The sequence below is a fragment of the Schistocerca serialis genome, chromosome 4, assembly GCF_023864345.2.
Source record: "Schistocerca serialis cubense isolate TAMUIC-IGC-003099 chromosome 4, iqSchSeri2.2, whole genome shotgun sequence".
NCBI lineage: Eukaryota > Metazoa > Arthropoda > Insecta > Orthoptera > Acrididae > Schistocerca > Schistocerca serialis.
Window position 1 is genome coordinate 578,793,676 of NC_064641.1, and position 16,278 is coordinate 578,809,953.

At 46.2% G+C, this 16,278-nt stretch overlaps 1 protein-coding gene and 1 long non-coding RNA gene across 2 annotated transcripts in view; both read right to left on the bottom strand.

Annotated features, from left to right (window-relative positions):
* LOC126474614 (diuretic hormone receptor-like) overlaps positions 1–6,297 on the bottom strand; it is a gene marked incomplete at its 5' end in the record, with an annotated part of 214,567 nt that extends 208,270 nt beyond the window's left edge. The window contains one exon of the mRNA XM_050102090.1: positions 6,180–6,297. Within this exon, the coding sequence (XP_049958047.1) occupies positions 6,180–6,297 (118 nt within the window). The remainder of the gene's footprint in view (positions 1–6,179) is intronic.
* A 5-nt stretch (positions 6,298–6,302) lies between these two features.
* The window catches only part of LOC126475319 (uncharacterized), a 649,294-nt gene continuing 639,318 nt past the window's right edge, over positions 6,303–16,278 (bottom strand). Inside the window, exon 3 of the long non-coding RNA XR_007586701.1 lies at positions 6,303–6,415. This is a non-coding gene — a long non-coding RNA (uncharacterized LOC126475319). The remainder of the gene's footprint in view (positions 6,416–16,278) is intronic.

Genomic DNA, 16,278 nt, shown 5'->3' on the forward strand with positions numbered 1-16,278 from the left:
CTTCAAATGTTCGAGACATCGTGAGTGGCTTCAACGACTCCGAAAGAGGCGGCAGAACTGTTTATATACATCCACGAAACGGTCGGAGGGTGACACCATCAGACCGCTGCGTAAGATCGCAGAGTCGCGCCTACGCCTGCTGTACGGAACTTGTAGTGCTGGAGCTGTTTGTTTTATTTAGCACTAAGGCTCACAAACTGTGTTGTTTCAGTCCTTCTTTCTTATTAAAATTATCTTCGTATTATTGAATTTCTATAACCTCCTTGTACATCATAACGTGATAATTATTAGAGCTTGCTGAAACCATAGTGTCAGAGAAACGAATTTGGTGGTTTTCAGGTCATCGCGCATGATCTACTACTGCTTATTATTCGTCTTGCCCAGGCGACAATTACTCTTGTTCCATTAAGTCGGCTGTAAATGTTTCTACCTGTAGTTCATTTGTACGTTTTGCCGCAAGTGCAAGGGATATTTGTGTACTCCTGCTGTGGCAAGCGGCGGATGTTTTGTAAAAACTGTCATAGATCGCATCAGCAAAGTAGCCAGAAAACACAGTATTGATACAGTGTTTAAACCAACAGCAAAGGAGCTTGAACATTTGAATGTTACAATGGATCTACGGCCGCTACTTTATACGTGTGCTGCAAATGCAGTTTTGCCACCAAAGTAAAGATAAGTAATGGAGTGGTAAAAGTAAAGAAGTAATAATGTCTCGAAACTTAATTTAATAATATGATGTAATTTAACGGTGGTCACCTTGACAAAGTATATAAGGGGTGATTATAATTAAACTTTCCCTATGTAACACGTTATAACACGGAAACTAATTACCGTACGACTACCAAACTTGGTAACATTAATGTCCAGAGTAGGGGGGATTTACAAGGGCACAGCGCCACCGTCCAGTACCAAGGCCACCAGGTACCGTGACCAGTTTATCGTGATTCGTAGTCTCACACACATGACCAGTCGCAGTGCACTTGTTGACGTGTCAACATGAGCTTGGAAAAAAGGAGCAGGGTATTATTGGTGATGCTTTATTACCAAAACAACAGTAATGCTGCAGCTGTACTTCGAGAATATCGCCTTCTGAAAGGATCACGGAAGAGACCTCTTTCTCCACCTGCTGTGCGGAGCGTGATGAAGAAGTTCGAATCAACTGGAGAACTGGCTGTCGCTCCACGAAGAGACCGACGATCGGTTGCACCACAGGTGGTTGATGAAATCGCTATAGCAATGGCAGACAATGATGCGCGCAATTCTCGGTCGTTAGGTGGTGCTCGTGCTGTGTCACGACAGTCGAACAACCCATTGTCCACTGTACGGAAGGTGCTTCGAACCACTCTCAATGGGTATTCGAACAAAATCCATATCGTACAGCAGTTTCAATCACAGGACGCACAACGACGTGATCACTTCGGTCTCCACTTCATCGCAAGGATTGAAGTTGACGAGAGCTGGCCGTGGACCATCCTATGGACAGACGAAGCTCACTTCCCTCTGACTTGTGAGGTGAAGAATCTGAACTGCGTGTTCATCTCCATTCACTGTGCATGATGTTCCTCTGTATGGTGAACGTGTCGCCGTACGATGTGGCTTCACAGCTATGTTCATCATTGACCCATTCTTTTTTGAATAGGCTGGCGCTCAAGGACCAAAGACGTGCGGCCGGCCGGAGTGGCCGCGCGGTTAAAGGCGCTTCCGTCTGGAACGGCACGACCGCTACGGTCGCAGGTTCGAATCCTGCCTCGGGCATGGATGTGTGTGATGTCCTTCGGTTAGTTAGGTTTAAGTAGTTCTAAGTTCTAGGGGACTTATGACCACAGCAGTTGAGTCCCATAGTGCTCAGAGCCATTTGAACCAAAGACGTGCAGTGTAACTGGCCAGCGTTACTGCGATATGCTTCGTCAGCATGTCATACCCGCCCTACAGGAGAGAGACGCATTGAATTCACCATCTCACTCCCTGTGATTTCTGGTTGTGGGGCTACCTGATGGACAGGGTTTACCAGGGGAACATTCACACATGTGGTAATCTGAAGCGCAGCATATCAAGAGAGGTAACCAGCGTACCTACGGACACGCTTCGTTATGCTGTGCAGAATGCAATTCTGCGCCTTGAGACTCTTCTGGACACAGATGCGTGCCATATTGAGCCCCCTTTCTGTAACAGTAATGGCACCGGTATGCATGATGCACCGTAGCAGCACATTAAAAGTATTTCTGTAGAATTGATTCTGCATTGTTTCTCTCCCCCACGTCCTTGGCATTAATTCTACCAGCTTTGGTACTCTTATGGTAGTTAGTTTCCGTGTTATAACGTGTTAAATAGGGAAAGTTTATTTATAACCCTCCGGTACAAAGGACAGTCAAAAGAAATAGAGGCAGATGGGAAAGAAGTTAGTATACTGTTTTACTTGAAAAGTAATCGCCGGAACTGTTATTACATTTATCCCACTGTGAGACAAAATGGTCACTGCCTTCATGAAAAAATATTTGTGGTTGCCTGGGGAAAGATGAGTGTACCCAAGTATGCGCATCTTCGTCCGAAGTAAATCAAGGTCCACGTATGTCTTTCTTCAGGGTTCCAAAAATGTGGAAATCGCATAGGGATAGGATGCATAAGGGCAGGCAGGCCCACATGTTGCCAAGGTTGCCTCTACTAAGCAGTAGCAGTTTCGCTGGGAAGCACACATCTTCCATACAATTCCGATGTCATGGATTGCGTGGCCTCTCCCGCCAGAGGTTCGAGTCCTCCCTCGGGCGTGTGTGTGTGTGTGTGTGTGTGTGTGTGTGTTGTTCTTAGCATAAGTTAGTTTAAGTAGTGTGTAAGTCTAGGGACCGATGACCTCAGTAGTTTGGTCTCTTAAGAATTCACACATTACAATTCCAAAATCTCCCCAGTGCGATTTACGCAATTTTAGAGCCCTGAAGAAGGATATTCGTGGCCGTAGATTTGCATGGGGCCGGCCGGGGTGGCCGAGCCGTTCTAGGCGCTACAGTCTCGAACCGCGCGACTGCTACGGTCGCAGGTTCGAATCCTGCCTCGGGCATGGATGTATGTGATGTCCTTAGGTTAGTTAGGTTTAAGTAGTTCTAAGTTCTAGGGGACTGATGACCTCAGAAGTTAAGTCCCATAGTGCTCAGAGTCAGCCATTTGCATGGGAGGGAGAGGTGCTCTGGTACAATCATGGTTCTGTAGTCAACTGCAAACATTTTTGATGAAGGCACTGACCGCCTTGTCTCAGTGTGGGATAGGTGTTTTAACAGTTATGGCGATTACTTTTGAAATAATAGACAGTTTTCTTTTTTATCCATCTGTCTCATTTTTACTCAAGTGATCATTATATATACACGTTTGTTCATGAGTACCTCAAGGATTACAAGAGATGACTGCTCAAAAACTGCAAGACACTCACAAAGTAATACTTATCAGTGGACAGAGCATCCCTCCCAGTATTTTACAACTCATCAATATGAGCGCCATTTGTAACGCATCAAACTTCAATATGTGTTGGCGATTCATTGAAGTCACTGATTCGCATTGGTTGGGATGGGGCAACAGCAGCATGCTTTGCTAATCAGTACACAGAGTTTCCCTATCTGCAGGCGTGAACTAAGTCTAAGCCACAGAATGATGTAGACGATATGTCCACTTGTTCCATTATTCCGACGCGCTTGTCAGCTACTGGAAGTTCGCCATGGCACATGGTACGAGGCGAAACTAGGAGAGATCTTTTGTCCACTGTTATGTGTCATTTTACATTTGTCTTTTAGTTTCCACGCATTTGTTTTCTGAAACTCCATAGGTAGTTGCGAATAAACCTGTATTCACTGCTACTGGTTGCTACAGCGCAATGGGCGTCTTCAGAGGTTAAAATGTTATAGCATCTTAAGCAAGACTATCTACCAGTTCACAATGCACGTGGTATGGGGTGGCCGTTTCACTGTGTAAGTAGGGAATAATGTGACTGTCTTTGCGATGTGTGAATTAGTTCGTAAATAAGCAGGGAGGGAACAATAAGAGTGGGAGACAAAGAACGAAGTGCTCAGATTAAAGAAGGGTGTAAGACAGGGATCCAGTCTTTCAACCCTACTGTTCAATCTGTACAACGAAGAAGCAGTGACGGAAACAACAGGAAGATGCAAGCGCGGGATTGAAATTCAGGGTGGAAGAACATCAATGATAAGAAGCGCGGCTGATATTGTTATACTCAGGGAAATATAGAAGAATCACAGGATGTGTAGAATGTAATGAACAACCGAATGGGCACAGAATGTGGACTGAGAGTAAATCAAAGAAAGTTGAAAGTAATGACAAGTAGCTCAAATGAGAATATCGGGAAACATAACATCAGAAATGGGGATTATGATGTAGATGAAGTGACGGAACTCTGCTGCCAAAGTAGCTAAATAACCCACGACGGACGGAGCAAGGAGAGTATAAAAAGCAGATTACCAATGTCATAAATAGCATTCCTGGCCAAGGCAAGTCTACTAACGTCAAATAAAGGTCTTAATTTGAGGAAAAAATTTCTGGGAATACGTTCGGAGCACAGAACTATACGTTAGCGAAATATGGACAATAGGAAAAACGGAACACAAGATAGTGAAAGCATTTGAGATGTGGTGCTACAGAAGAATGTCGACATTTAGGTCGACTGATGCGGTAAAGAATGAGGAGATTCTCCAGAGAAGCGACGAGGAAAGGAATACATGGAAATATTGATAAGAAGAGGGGAGTGGATGATACAACATCTGTTAAAATATACGTGAAGGCGGTCGTGGGTTGCAAGTGTTACTCTGACACCCAAACCTCCAGATGTCAAACAGATAGGTACTAAACGTTGTATGCCGATAGAGTATCAACCAAAACTCTGGTTTAGTTCGTACTAAGTGTTGTCGTCCAGCAGAACAAGCGTAAACGTTGACTCAAAATAACACCGTAACTACGGAATACTGTGAGTAAATAACACTTCTTGCTTCCGTGGCGAAGTTGGTAGAGAGTTGTATCCTCGTACCAAGCGTCCTGGGCTCAAACCCAAATGACAACCATTTTTTTTACTGTATCGTACGTGAAAGTTTTATATACGACTACATTTACGACATGTAAAATGGTTCTTAGCATTTTACAGCAATGATATCCTGGCAGTATGCTTTCGCTTATTTTCTTTGAAAGTAGTGAACCTATAGAGCACATCTGTAGTTTCACAGAATATACAAACAGAACAACCGGCCGCGGTGGTCTAGCGGTTCTAGGCGCTCAGTCCGGAACCGCGCGACAGCTACGGTCGCAGGTTCGAATCCTGCCTCGGGCATGGATGTTTGTGATGTCCTTAGGTTAGTTAGGTTTAAGTAGTTCTAAGTTCTAGGGGACTGATGACCACAGATGTTAAGTCCCATAGTGCTCAGAGCCATTTGAACCATTTTTGAGCCAAACAGAACAGAAAACTAAAGAAACAATTTCCTCACACGTGGGGAGGTAATAGTAATAACAATAATTAATAATAAACAAAAGAATAAGATCATTAATAAGTACGTAACAATCACAAAATATTGCTACAAACTTCGAAAAGTCATTTTACATGTCAGGAGAATGTTCTCCCATATAATATGTAAACAGTTAACGCTCTACCTTCTCGCCGACGCGAGATCTACAATACAGCCACTAGAAATGCCCTTTTCCTGTGCTTCGTAACTCTAGCGTTCCTTTTAATTATCGTTTACATACAGCCTACAGCACACAGCACAAACTAAATCGTTATTTTCAAAAGTGGTTCAAATGGCTCTGAGCACTACGGAACTTAACTTCTGAGGTCATCAGTCCCCTAGAACTTAGAACTACTTAAACCTAACTAACCTAAGGACATCACACACATGCATGCCCGAGGCAGGATTCGAACCTGCGACCGTAGCGGTCGTGCGTTTCCTGACTGTAGCGCCTAGAACCGCTCGGTCACCCCGACCGGCTTGTTATTTCCGTTGATGCTCTGTCGACATACGTTTGGCACCGGTCTGAGTGCCTGACATCTGGAGGCGTGGTTGTGAGATGAAAGGGTTCGCACAGAAGAGATATTCGTGGCGGGTAGCGTGAAACCAGTCAGAAGACTGATGAGTTAAAAACACAGAGAGGGACCCTGTGAGTGAGTGTGTTGGCGCAGCGTTTCTTGTTCGACTTACGGGTAGTGTCGTAGGGGATGCCGTTGAGCTCGGAGAAGCAGGGCTGGGTGGCGAGCGTGGCGGGCTCTGTGTCCGGCCAGCACAGCAGGCGGTCCCAGGAGCGCGCGCACCGCGGCCCGTCTGCGGCCGCGTCTCCAGCGCCGGCGCCGCCCAGCAGGCACTCTAGCTCGCGCAGCATGCTGCCGTTGTCGCCGTCCGCGCGCAGCTGCATCGCTGCGCCGCTCCTCCTGCGCACACTGTCCGCACAAACTCGTCTTACTCTCACACATTAATATCGCTACGTCCTTCCTTATACACTACTGGCCATCAAAATTGCTACACCGAGCAGAAATACAGATGATAAACGGGTATTCATTGGACAAATATATCATACTACAACTGACATGTGATTACACTGTCACGCAATTTGGGTGCATAGATCCTGAGACATCATTACCCAGAACAACCACCACTGGCCGTAATAACGGCCTTGATACGCCTGGGCATTGAGTCAAACAGAGCATGGATGGCGTGTACAGGTACAGCTGCCCATGCAGCTTCAACACGATACCACAGTTCATCAGAAGTAGTGACTGGCCTATTGTGACGAGCCAGTTGCTCGGCCCTAATTAACCGGACGTTTTCAATTGGTGAGAGATCTGGAGAATGTGCTGGCCAGGGCAGCAGTCGGACATTTTCTGTATCCAGAAAGGCCCGTACAGGACCTGCAACATGCGGTCGTGCATTATCCTGCTGAAATGCAGGGTTTCGGAGGGATCGAATGAAGGGGAAAGCCACGGGTCGTAACACATCTAAAATGTAACGTCCACTGTTCAAAGCGCCGTCAGTGCGAACAAGAGGTGACCGAGACCTGTAACTAATGGCAACCCATACCATCACGCCGGGTGATACACCAGTATGGCGATGACGAATATACGCTTCCAATGTGCGTTCACCGCGATGTCGCCAAACACAATTGCGACCATCATGATGCTGTAAACAGAACCTAGTTTCATTCGAAAAAATGACGTTTTGCCATTCGTGCAAGGTTCGTCGTTGAGTACATCATCGCACGCGCCTGTGATGCAGCGTCAAGGGTAACCGCAGCCACGGTCTCCGAGCTGATAGTCCATGCTGCTGCAAACGTCGTCGAACTGTTCTTGCAGATGATTGTTGTGTTGCAAACGTCCCCATCTGTTGACTCAGGAATCGAGACGTGGCTGCACGATCCGTGACAGCCATGCGGATACGATGCCTGTCATTTCGACTGATGGTGATACGAGGCCGTTAGGATCCAGCACGGCGTTTCGTATTACCCTTCTGAACCCACCGATTCCATATTCTGCTACCAGTCATTGCATCTCGACCAACGCGAGCAGCAATGTCGCGATACTAAACCGCAGTGGCGATAGGCTACATTCCGACCTTTATCAAAGTCGGAAACATGATGTTAAGCATTTCTCCTCCTTACATGAGGCATCACAACAACGTTTCACCAGGCAACGCCGGTCAATTGCTGTTTGTGTATGAGAAATCGGTTGGAAACTTTCCTCATGTCAGCCCGTTGTAGGTGTCGCCACCGACACCAACCCTGTGTGAATACTCTGAAAAGCTAATCATTTGAATATCACAGCATCTTCTTCCTCTCTGTTAAATTTCGCGTCTGTTGCACGTCAACTTCGTGGTGTAGCAATTTTAATGCAATTTAACAGACAGGAAGAAGATACTGTGATATGCACACACATATATATATATATATATATATATATATATATATATATATATATATATATATATATACACACTCCTGGAAATTGAAATAAGAACACCGTGAATTCATTGTCCCAGGAAGGGGAAGCTTTATTGACACATTCCTGGGGTCAGATACATCACATGATCACACTGACAGAACCACAGGCACATAGACACAGGCAACAGAGCATGCACAATGTCGGCACTAGTACAGTGTATATCCACCTTTCGCAGCAATGCAGGCTGCTATTCTCCCATGGAGACGATCGTAGAGATGCTGGATGTAGTCCTGTGGAACGGCTTGCCATGCCATTTCCACCTGGCGCCTCAGTTGGACCAGCGATCATGCTGGACGTGCAGACCGCGTGAGACGACGCTTCATCCAGTCCCAAACATGCTCAATGGGGGACAGATCCGGAGATCTTGCTGGCCAGGGTAGTTGACTTACACATTCTAGAGCACGTTGGGTGGCACGGGATACATGCGGACGTGCATTGTCCTGTTGGAACAGCAAGTTGCCTTGCCGGTCTAGGAATGGTAGAACGATGGGTTCGATGACGGTTTGGATGTACCGTGCACTATTCAGTGTCCCCTCGACGATCACTAGTGGTGGACGGCCAGTGTAGGAGATCGCTCCCCACACCATGATGCCGGGTGTTGGCCCTGTGTGCCTCGGTCGTATGCAGTCCTGATTGTGGCGCTCACCTGCACGGCGCCAAACACGCATACGACCATCATTGGCACCAAGGCAGAAGAGACTCTCATCGCTGAAGACGACACGTCTCCATTCGTCCCTCCATTCACGCCTGTCGCGACACCACTGGAGGCGGGCTGCACGATGTTGGGGCGTGAGCGGAAGACGGCCTAACGGTGTGCGTGACCGTAGCCCAGCTTCATGGAGACGGTTGCGAATGGTCCTCGCCGATACCCCAGGAGCAACAGTGTCCCTAATTTGCTGGGAAGTGGCGGTGCGGTCCCCTACGGCACTGCGTAGGATCCTACGGTCTTGGCGTGCATCCGTGCGTCGCTGCGGTATGGTCCCAGGTCGACGGGCACGTGCACCTTCCGCCGACCACTGGCGACAACATCGATGTACTGTGGAGACCTCACGCCCCACGTGTTGAGCAATTCGGCGGTACGTCCACCCGGCCTCCCGCATGCCCACTATACGCCCTCGCTCAAAGTCCGTCAACTGCACATACGGTTCACGTCCACGCTGTCGCGGCATGCTACCAGTGTTAAAGACTGCGATGGAGCTCCGTATGCCACGGCAAACTGGCTGACACTGACGGCGGCGGTGCACAAATGCTGCGCAGCTAGCGCCATTCGACGGCCAACACCGCGGTACCTGGTGTGTCCGCTGTGCCGTGCGTGTGATCATTGCTTGTACAGCCCTCTCGCTGTGTCCGGAGCAAGTATGGTGGGTCTGACACACCGGTGTCAATGTGTTCTTTTTTCCATTTCCAGGAGTGTATATATATAGTGCACAGTATGCCAAATAATAATGTTGCTAGGAAAACTTCCAAGAAAGACGCCAAATGTTGTGGCCATTTCATCCGCTAGATGTTTATGAGCACGCAAAAGTTTTCATCGTGTCGACTGCTCAGTCAGCGCAGGCACAGCTGCATTAAAGTAACTTCGTGCAACTCTTCATGGCTCACAGAGTTGTGATAAAATTTTAGTGCAAATTATGGAAAACTGCATCGGAAATTTACGAAGACATGCTACGTGTTTACAGGGATGAGGGTCTTAATCGTGCAGAAGCGTTCCGCTGGTTGTCAGCGTATACGAATGGATCCTTAGAAGGTGAACCATCCGTCGGACGTCCTGCGTCTGGTCGGGTGGATGAAAACGTTGGAAAAGCCGAAGAAACTGTTGTCAGTTGAACACCAATACCAGAATGCTTGTAGTGGACTTGATGTTACTAAGGAGTGAGTACGTCCATTTTAGAGAAAGATTTGTTCCCGGTTTCTGCCACATTTGTGGCAGAGTAACAGAGAGAGCGTGAACGGCATATTGCATCAGTTCCATCGCCGCAGCTGACGGAGACTCTAATCTGTTCAAACGAATTGTAAATGAGGATAAAGGTTGATGTTTTCACTTCGACCCAGAGGCAAAACGTCAGAGAATGGAATGGCGTAGAATAATGTCACACAGGAAACACAGGTTGCAGAAAACAAAAGTGATTTCTTTTCTTTTTTTTTGCTGCGTTTCTGGAATGATTCATTGTTAATTTCTTCCAGAGGGCACAACAGTGACCTGAAAGCACTACTTAGGAGATATGCAATGCCACTTTCCTCGCATGTGTAGTATCGAAACACACCTTTTCTTAAGTAAGAGTTCGGCTCTTCTCCATGACAGTGGCACTTGTAAAACAGCATTCATCAGCAAAATGGATCTACGTACTCGAATACCCACTCTATTTTCCTCATTTGGCACCTGAGGGGTATTTTCTATATTCTAAAAGTAAACGCATTTTCAAAGGCGAACTTTTCAGTGGCACTTATTGCTTACTGGTCGCAATGTGTGTGTGTGTGTGTGTGTGTGTGTGTGTGTGTGTGTGCGATTGCGCGCGCGCAAGTTGCAACAAAAGTATACTGTCATACACAGAGTTAGTCGGCATATGTTGAGCAAGTCATCGATTTTACCACGTATAGGGGAACTTGTGCAGTAGTGGAGAAGCCCCAGGGACAGACCAGTTGTTTTGTTTATCAATTTTCAAGCTCGATTCCAGAAGCTGACACTTACGAAGCTGTAGAGGAACACTGTTGCTCGTTGTTTCTCGCACAGGTTTACTTTTTTCCTTCTCACTGGTAACAAATCCACTGCTAACTGAACTTCGGTAGTTACTTGTTCTGCAGAGAAAAGTTTCAAAGGAATTTTGGACCCTCTTGTGGTGACGAAACTACACTGCTAAGCGAAATTTAAGGACTAGACAGATAAAGTAACGTAACATAATAACTAATAGTTGGAAAGGAATTAAAATCTGGAAGCATGTTGACAGTCATCTATAGATAGCAGGACGCCACATGGTGTTAGGTCACTATGCCTATAGAGGCAAATGAGGCTTCACCGCAACACGAGGAAGTTGAAGGGAAAAATGGTTCAAATAGCTCTGAGCACTATGGGACTTAACTGCTGTGGTTATCAGTCCCCTAGAACTTAGAACTAGTTGAACCTAACTAACCTAAGGACATCACACACATCCATGCCCGAGGCTGGATTCGAACCTGCGACCGAAGTGGTCCCACGGTTCCAGACTGTAGCGCTTAGAACCGCTCGGCCACTCCGGCCAGCAGTTGAAAGAAAGGGAGAAGACAGTCTGTGTCAATCAGCGACCAGTTCCGGCGCACTATGGCGATGTTTTCATTATAACGAAGGCCGGAGACAACATTTAGATGAAGTCGCACGGGGAAATCAATGGGAAACTGGATAAAAGATGAAGTAGAACGAGTGTAGCGCAAGAATTTGGGTTGCTTACAGCATTGTTTCATGTACATTGGGAGCGTTCTGAACCACAGACATTGCTGCCTCAAGGAGATGATCGACTACTTTCCGCTACAGCATCAGATGAGAGCTAAACTGTACAAGATGCATGAAGAGAGTCACTCCGAACTGCAGTCGCAGTTGTAACTAGATGTAACAGGACTAAAAGGCACGCCATCTCGCGCTCCACAGTTGCACGGTGCCTTTACATATACGATCTCCTTACCTGAGAAACAGTGCGGTGCATTCCATTGGCAAATTCACTTCAGCGACTTCGTTTGCGATGGTGCGAAGAGCTTAGAGAGTGATAAACTAGGAGTAGGGCCGCCGGCTCATCTTGGATGAGAGCACATTCAGTCTGAGTAGTGATTCTGTACGAACTCATACAGCGAGAGGTGGGAACACGTAATGCATCTAGAAACATTACCGCACGTACATCGTTTTGGATGTGTTGGGTTGATTTGGGGGGAGTAGGCCAAACTGCGAGGTCATCCGCCTCATCGGATAGGAAAGGATGGGGAAGGAAGTCGGCCGTGCCCTTTCAAAGGAACCATCCCGGCATTTGCCTGAGGCGATTTAGGGAAATCACGGGAAACCTAAATCAGGATGACTGGACGAGGGAATGGACCGTCGTCTTCCCGACAACTAGTCCACTATGCTAACCACTGCGCCACCTTGCCCGGTCATCGTTTTGGTGATGCAGTTGCTATGGTCTGGTGAGGCATGGGCGTACTGATTCCAAATCTTTGAACATGTTAATTTCACAGGTCAACGTAGTTTTGACGAAGCTTTCTTTCACCATGTTTACTTTTCATGGGTGTTTTGGACTTTGAGTTTGTTATTATGGAAGACAATGCGATCGCATTGAACAGCACAGGTGGAGGAGCTCTTGAAACGAGAGCATATTCGACGAATGGACTGGCCTGTCCGTCCCCACTGTTTAAATTCCATCGAGCACGTGTGAGATCCATTGGGGAGCCGCACACTCACCGTCAGAATAAACAGAGTACCTTTGACGACTAGAGATAGGACATTCATATTAACAGGACACGTACATTAGTATAGTCTGCAGAAATGATTAGCGTTTCAGTCACTTCGGTTCAGTATGTGTCCTGTTGCCTAGTAGGCACAGGGTCCACAATGAGCCCTGATAACTTGTTCCATGTGTGATGGCACCGACACGCATAAGGCGCTAATAGCATCCTGTGCTACAACCATCAATGGTGCATTCACTTGGTTCCAAAGTTCATCTGTTGTGGTTGACATTGGGTTAAAGTGATGCATCCGTCGTTTCACCATATGCCATGTCCGCCCCTGGTAGCTGTGTGGTCGTTGTCACGGGAACTCAGCGTGTTCGGTCAAAGGGTTAGCTGCCCTCTGTAATAAAAAAACTGAGTTAATGGATCAACAACCAACTGAAACGTGTGTCTTGCGACGTACGCACCGAGCAGATGAAGCGAACAAAATGAGATTACAAAAAAATAAAAAAAATAAAAAATAGAACTGGTTAGCACGACAGAATGTCGATCCTAAGGGCCCGGGTTCGATTCCCGGCTGGGTCGGAGATTTTCTCCGTTCAGAAACTGGGTGTTTTGCTGTCCCAATCATTAGTGAAACGTGTAAACCTCAGCATTATATAACCTCTGTTGGCAATCTCAATATGGTTTGCTGGAAGCCAATAATTTCCATCGTTTTAGGGAAATGTGCTACATGTGTGCTCGATTGACTGAAAAAAAATCATTGCGTAGAGACAGTGTACCAAGATATAGGAACGCCTGGCTTTGTTTCACCACACAGTCTTCACGCGTGAGAGAGACACCACCTGACTGCTATCCGTGTCTGTCAACAGAGCTACGTCCACCCTCGGTAGCTGCAACGAGACGACAGTCATCGAAAAATTCGCAGCGGGCTATAGTACGGAGCATCCTTATGTCGTAACGCGACGACTTCCTATTATTCTGTTTATGTAGCCGAAGAGGAACGTCTTTCCTTTATCCATTTGTATAAAAATAAAATAAATAAAAATAAAAATTAAAACAGATAAAAGTGGTCAGCGCGACAGAATGTCAATCCTAATGCCCCGTGTTCGATTCCCGGGTGGGTCGGAGATTTTCTCTGCTCAGGGACTGGGTGTTCTGTTGTCCAACTCATCATCATTTCATTCTCATCGACGCGCAAGTCGCCAAAGTGGCGTCACATCGAAAGACTTGCACCCGGCGAACGGTCTCCCCGACGGGAGGCCCTAATCACACGACATTTTAACATAGCTACGCATGTGTGTGTGGCTCTCTTGTATTTTAGATATTCTCGAGGATATATCACTTAAGACATTTGCTACGATTCACCTGTGCTTTAGCTCTGCGGGACAGCTGACGGCATTTGATCGTCTACCTCTTCCTTCCTATCGTATTTTGCGTCTCCCTCCATCCTACTCTTCATCTTTGATTCTGACATAGAGGAGAGAGATCGTCAGCCTTTGTTGTTTCATTCAGCATTCGCAGTGGAAATATCCCGGCTCCCTGCAAATTTCTGCTGCCATCCACTCTTGTTGCTCATGAGACAGGTATAGGCCATATCAATTAAATAAATGGAGATTTTATTTATTTATTTTTGTATCTCTGTCTCCCCATCGCTGTTCTGCCCACAATTTTTTCGGCTTCCTATATGCATGACTATACCCTGGTGTGCTACTAACGTAATTTTCATACCGGGCTCATTCATGCAAAACTAGGTATATACGAAAAGTAAGACTCTGTGATGTTAGACTATGTTAACCAGAGCATATGAATATACAGAGCATATGAATAGCTCGCGTCTTTATAAAACCCTAAGGAAAGTATTGACGTTTCGACCGACTTGCTGCAGTATTCACTACTGGATACCGGTAAATATCTTTCCCTATATATTGTCTATTTCGTTTATCCAGTGGCTACGGATGTGACATATCTGGGATGTCACTGGAAAAATTGAGGAGCCGTTGCTACGGAACGGGATGGCTGTACGGTAGGCTGTTGCCTGTGCTGTCTGGTGGCTGGTAGAAAGTCAACTCTGGTAGGTGATTGGTAGGAAACACCGCACCGGCAAGTTGTCGCCTATGGCTCTCTAGTGAGTGATTAGTAGGCATTTCTCGTTGCTGACTGGTAGGCAATAGCAAATCAGCAACAGTTTTCCTGCAGCGAAGCGTTAAGGTCGCACGGCAGTTCTCTCGTGGCAGCTGTTTATACTGTTAAACAGGGTTCAAGTGTAGCTGTTGTCTGGCGAACACACGTGGTCCGCCGGGCTGGAACCTCTGGCTGCCAGGCCGTAGGTAACTTGTAGCCATCCTCCTGCTCCTGCTGCTAGGCGTTTGTTTATTTTCAGAGCCTCTTTTATTTTTCGTTGCCGCATCCATGGCTACCGAAAATTAATATAATGGTCATATCTGTGGTGGTATTCAGCTAGAACTGACTTCTTATTCTGCCCCAGTTGAGCGTTACATTCATGCTTCGACAGGCGAGTGCTAATGGATCTCCCGGTTTCTCCAACGTAGACTTCGCATGATTCACACCAACGTCCGTGGACGCCTGCAGGTGTGGTGAACACCCATGGAACCCTTAGTGGGCCTCAACAGATCTTAGATATTGCGGCCACTCTGGAATATCTATTTGATTCCTCCGTGACTCAGAATCTTGCTGCGCAATTGCTGACGCCCCTAGCATATGTTATATGAACAACAGGAAGAGTTCCTTCTGTACGTTTGTCTCTTTTGTCTTCACTGCACCTGCGAGCTAATTATATGTCTATGTTGTTGTATCTATTTGCTCGAAATGTAGTCTTGAGGTTTTTTAATTTATGTTGATTGAAGTTGAGGTCACAAAGCTAGTGATCTCGGGCTGTCAGCGTACGCACTCCAGAATTCTTTTCTGCTGGTTAGTGGTACGAATCCCCGTACAATTACCTGTTCGTGTGCGTCAGTTTCCTGCAGACTTTTATGACCTATTTTGCTGCTAAATGTACACACCACCACATCCAGCATAGGAATTGCTCCGTTGTTTTACATTGCTAGCTTGCACTTTATGTTCTTATATTCAACATGTCAATTTGAATGGGAGAAAATGATCAATCCCAATGAAATGTGTTTCTCATTTTGCAATATTGCGGCTGTTACTGGCCGTCCGGATACGAAACTGACGAGTGAGTTCAGTAAGTGGACAGGAAGGGAGTCGTACGTAGCGACGAGCATGTACTGAATCATTGAATGTTATGACGATACTGTCTGCCATTTCTACAGACGTTTTTGTCTTTTTTTATCATAGTCTAGGAAAGTAAAATTTATGCCGGTCTGTACAAGTAACGGCATATGTTGGATCTTTATGGAAATAGAAATAATAGAGTCTGGTCTCTTCTGGTCCCTCTGGGAAAATTTAAATTAAATATTAGTTCGTAAAATTTAGAAGCTGATCAAGAAATGTGAAAAAAAAAACCAGCGAGGAATGCATACTTGAATGTAATGCATACGACCACAGACACCAGCTGTGCAATGTCCTCAATACGTTGCTGGACACAGTCGTGGTCGGAATAGTTTCCAGCGTAGTTGTGCGTGCATTATGTTGGACCTAAATGAATTCGAACGTTGACAAATTGGTGATGCCCGTATGGTTAATGCTTTCGTAACAAAAGATAGCCGAAGTGCCTGGTGTTTCAAGAGGCATCGTATCGGAGACCTATACTTAAAACAAGAACAGATAATAAATACAGTCCACTTCGTCACAGCGAGGACAAAAATGTGTCTTGATTAAACATGGCAGACAATCGTTGAATAAGATAAGAAAACGACAGCTGAAAAAGTCACACCAGGACCGAATGTCCCATCCTGTCAGTATCAAAACAAGACGAAGGAAGT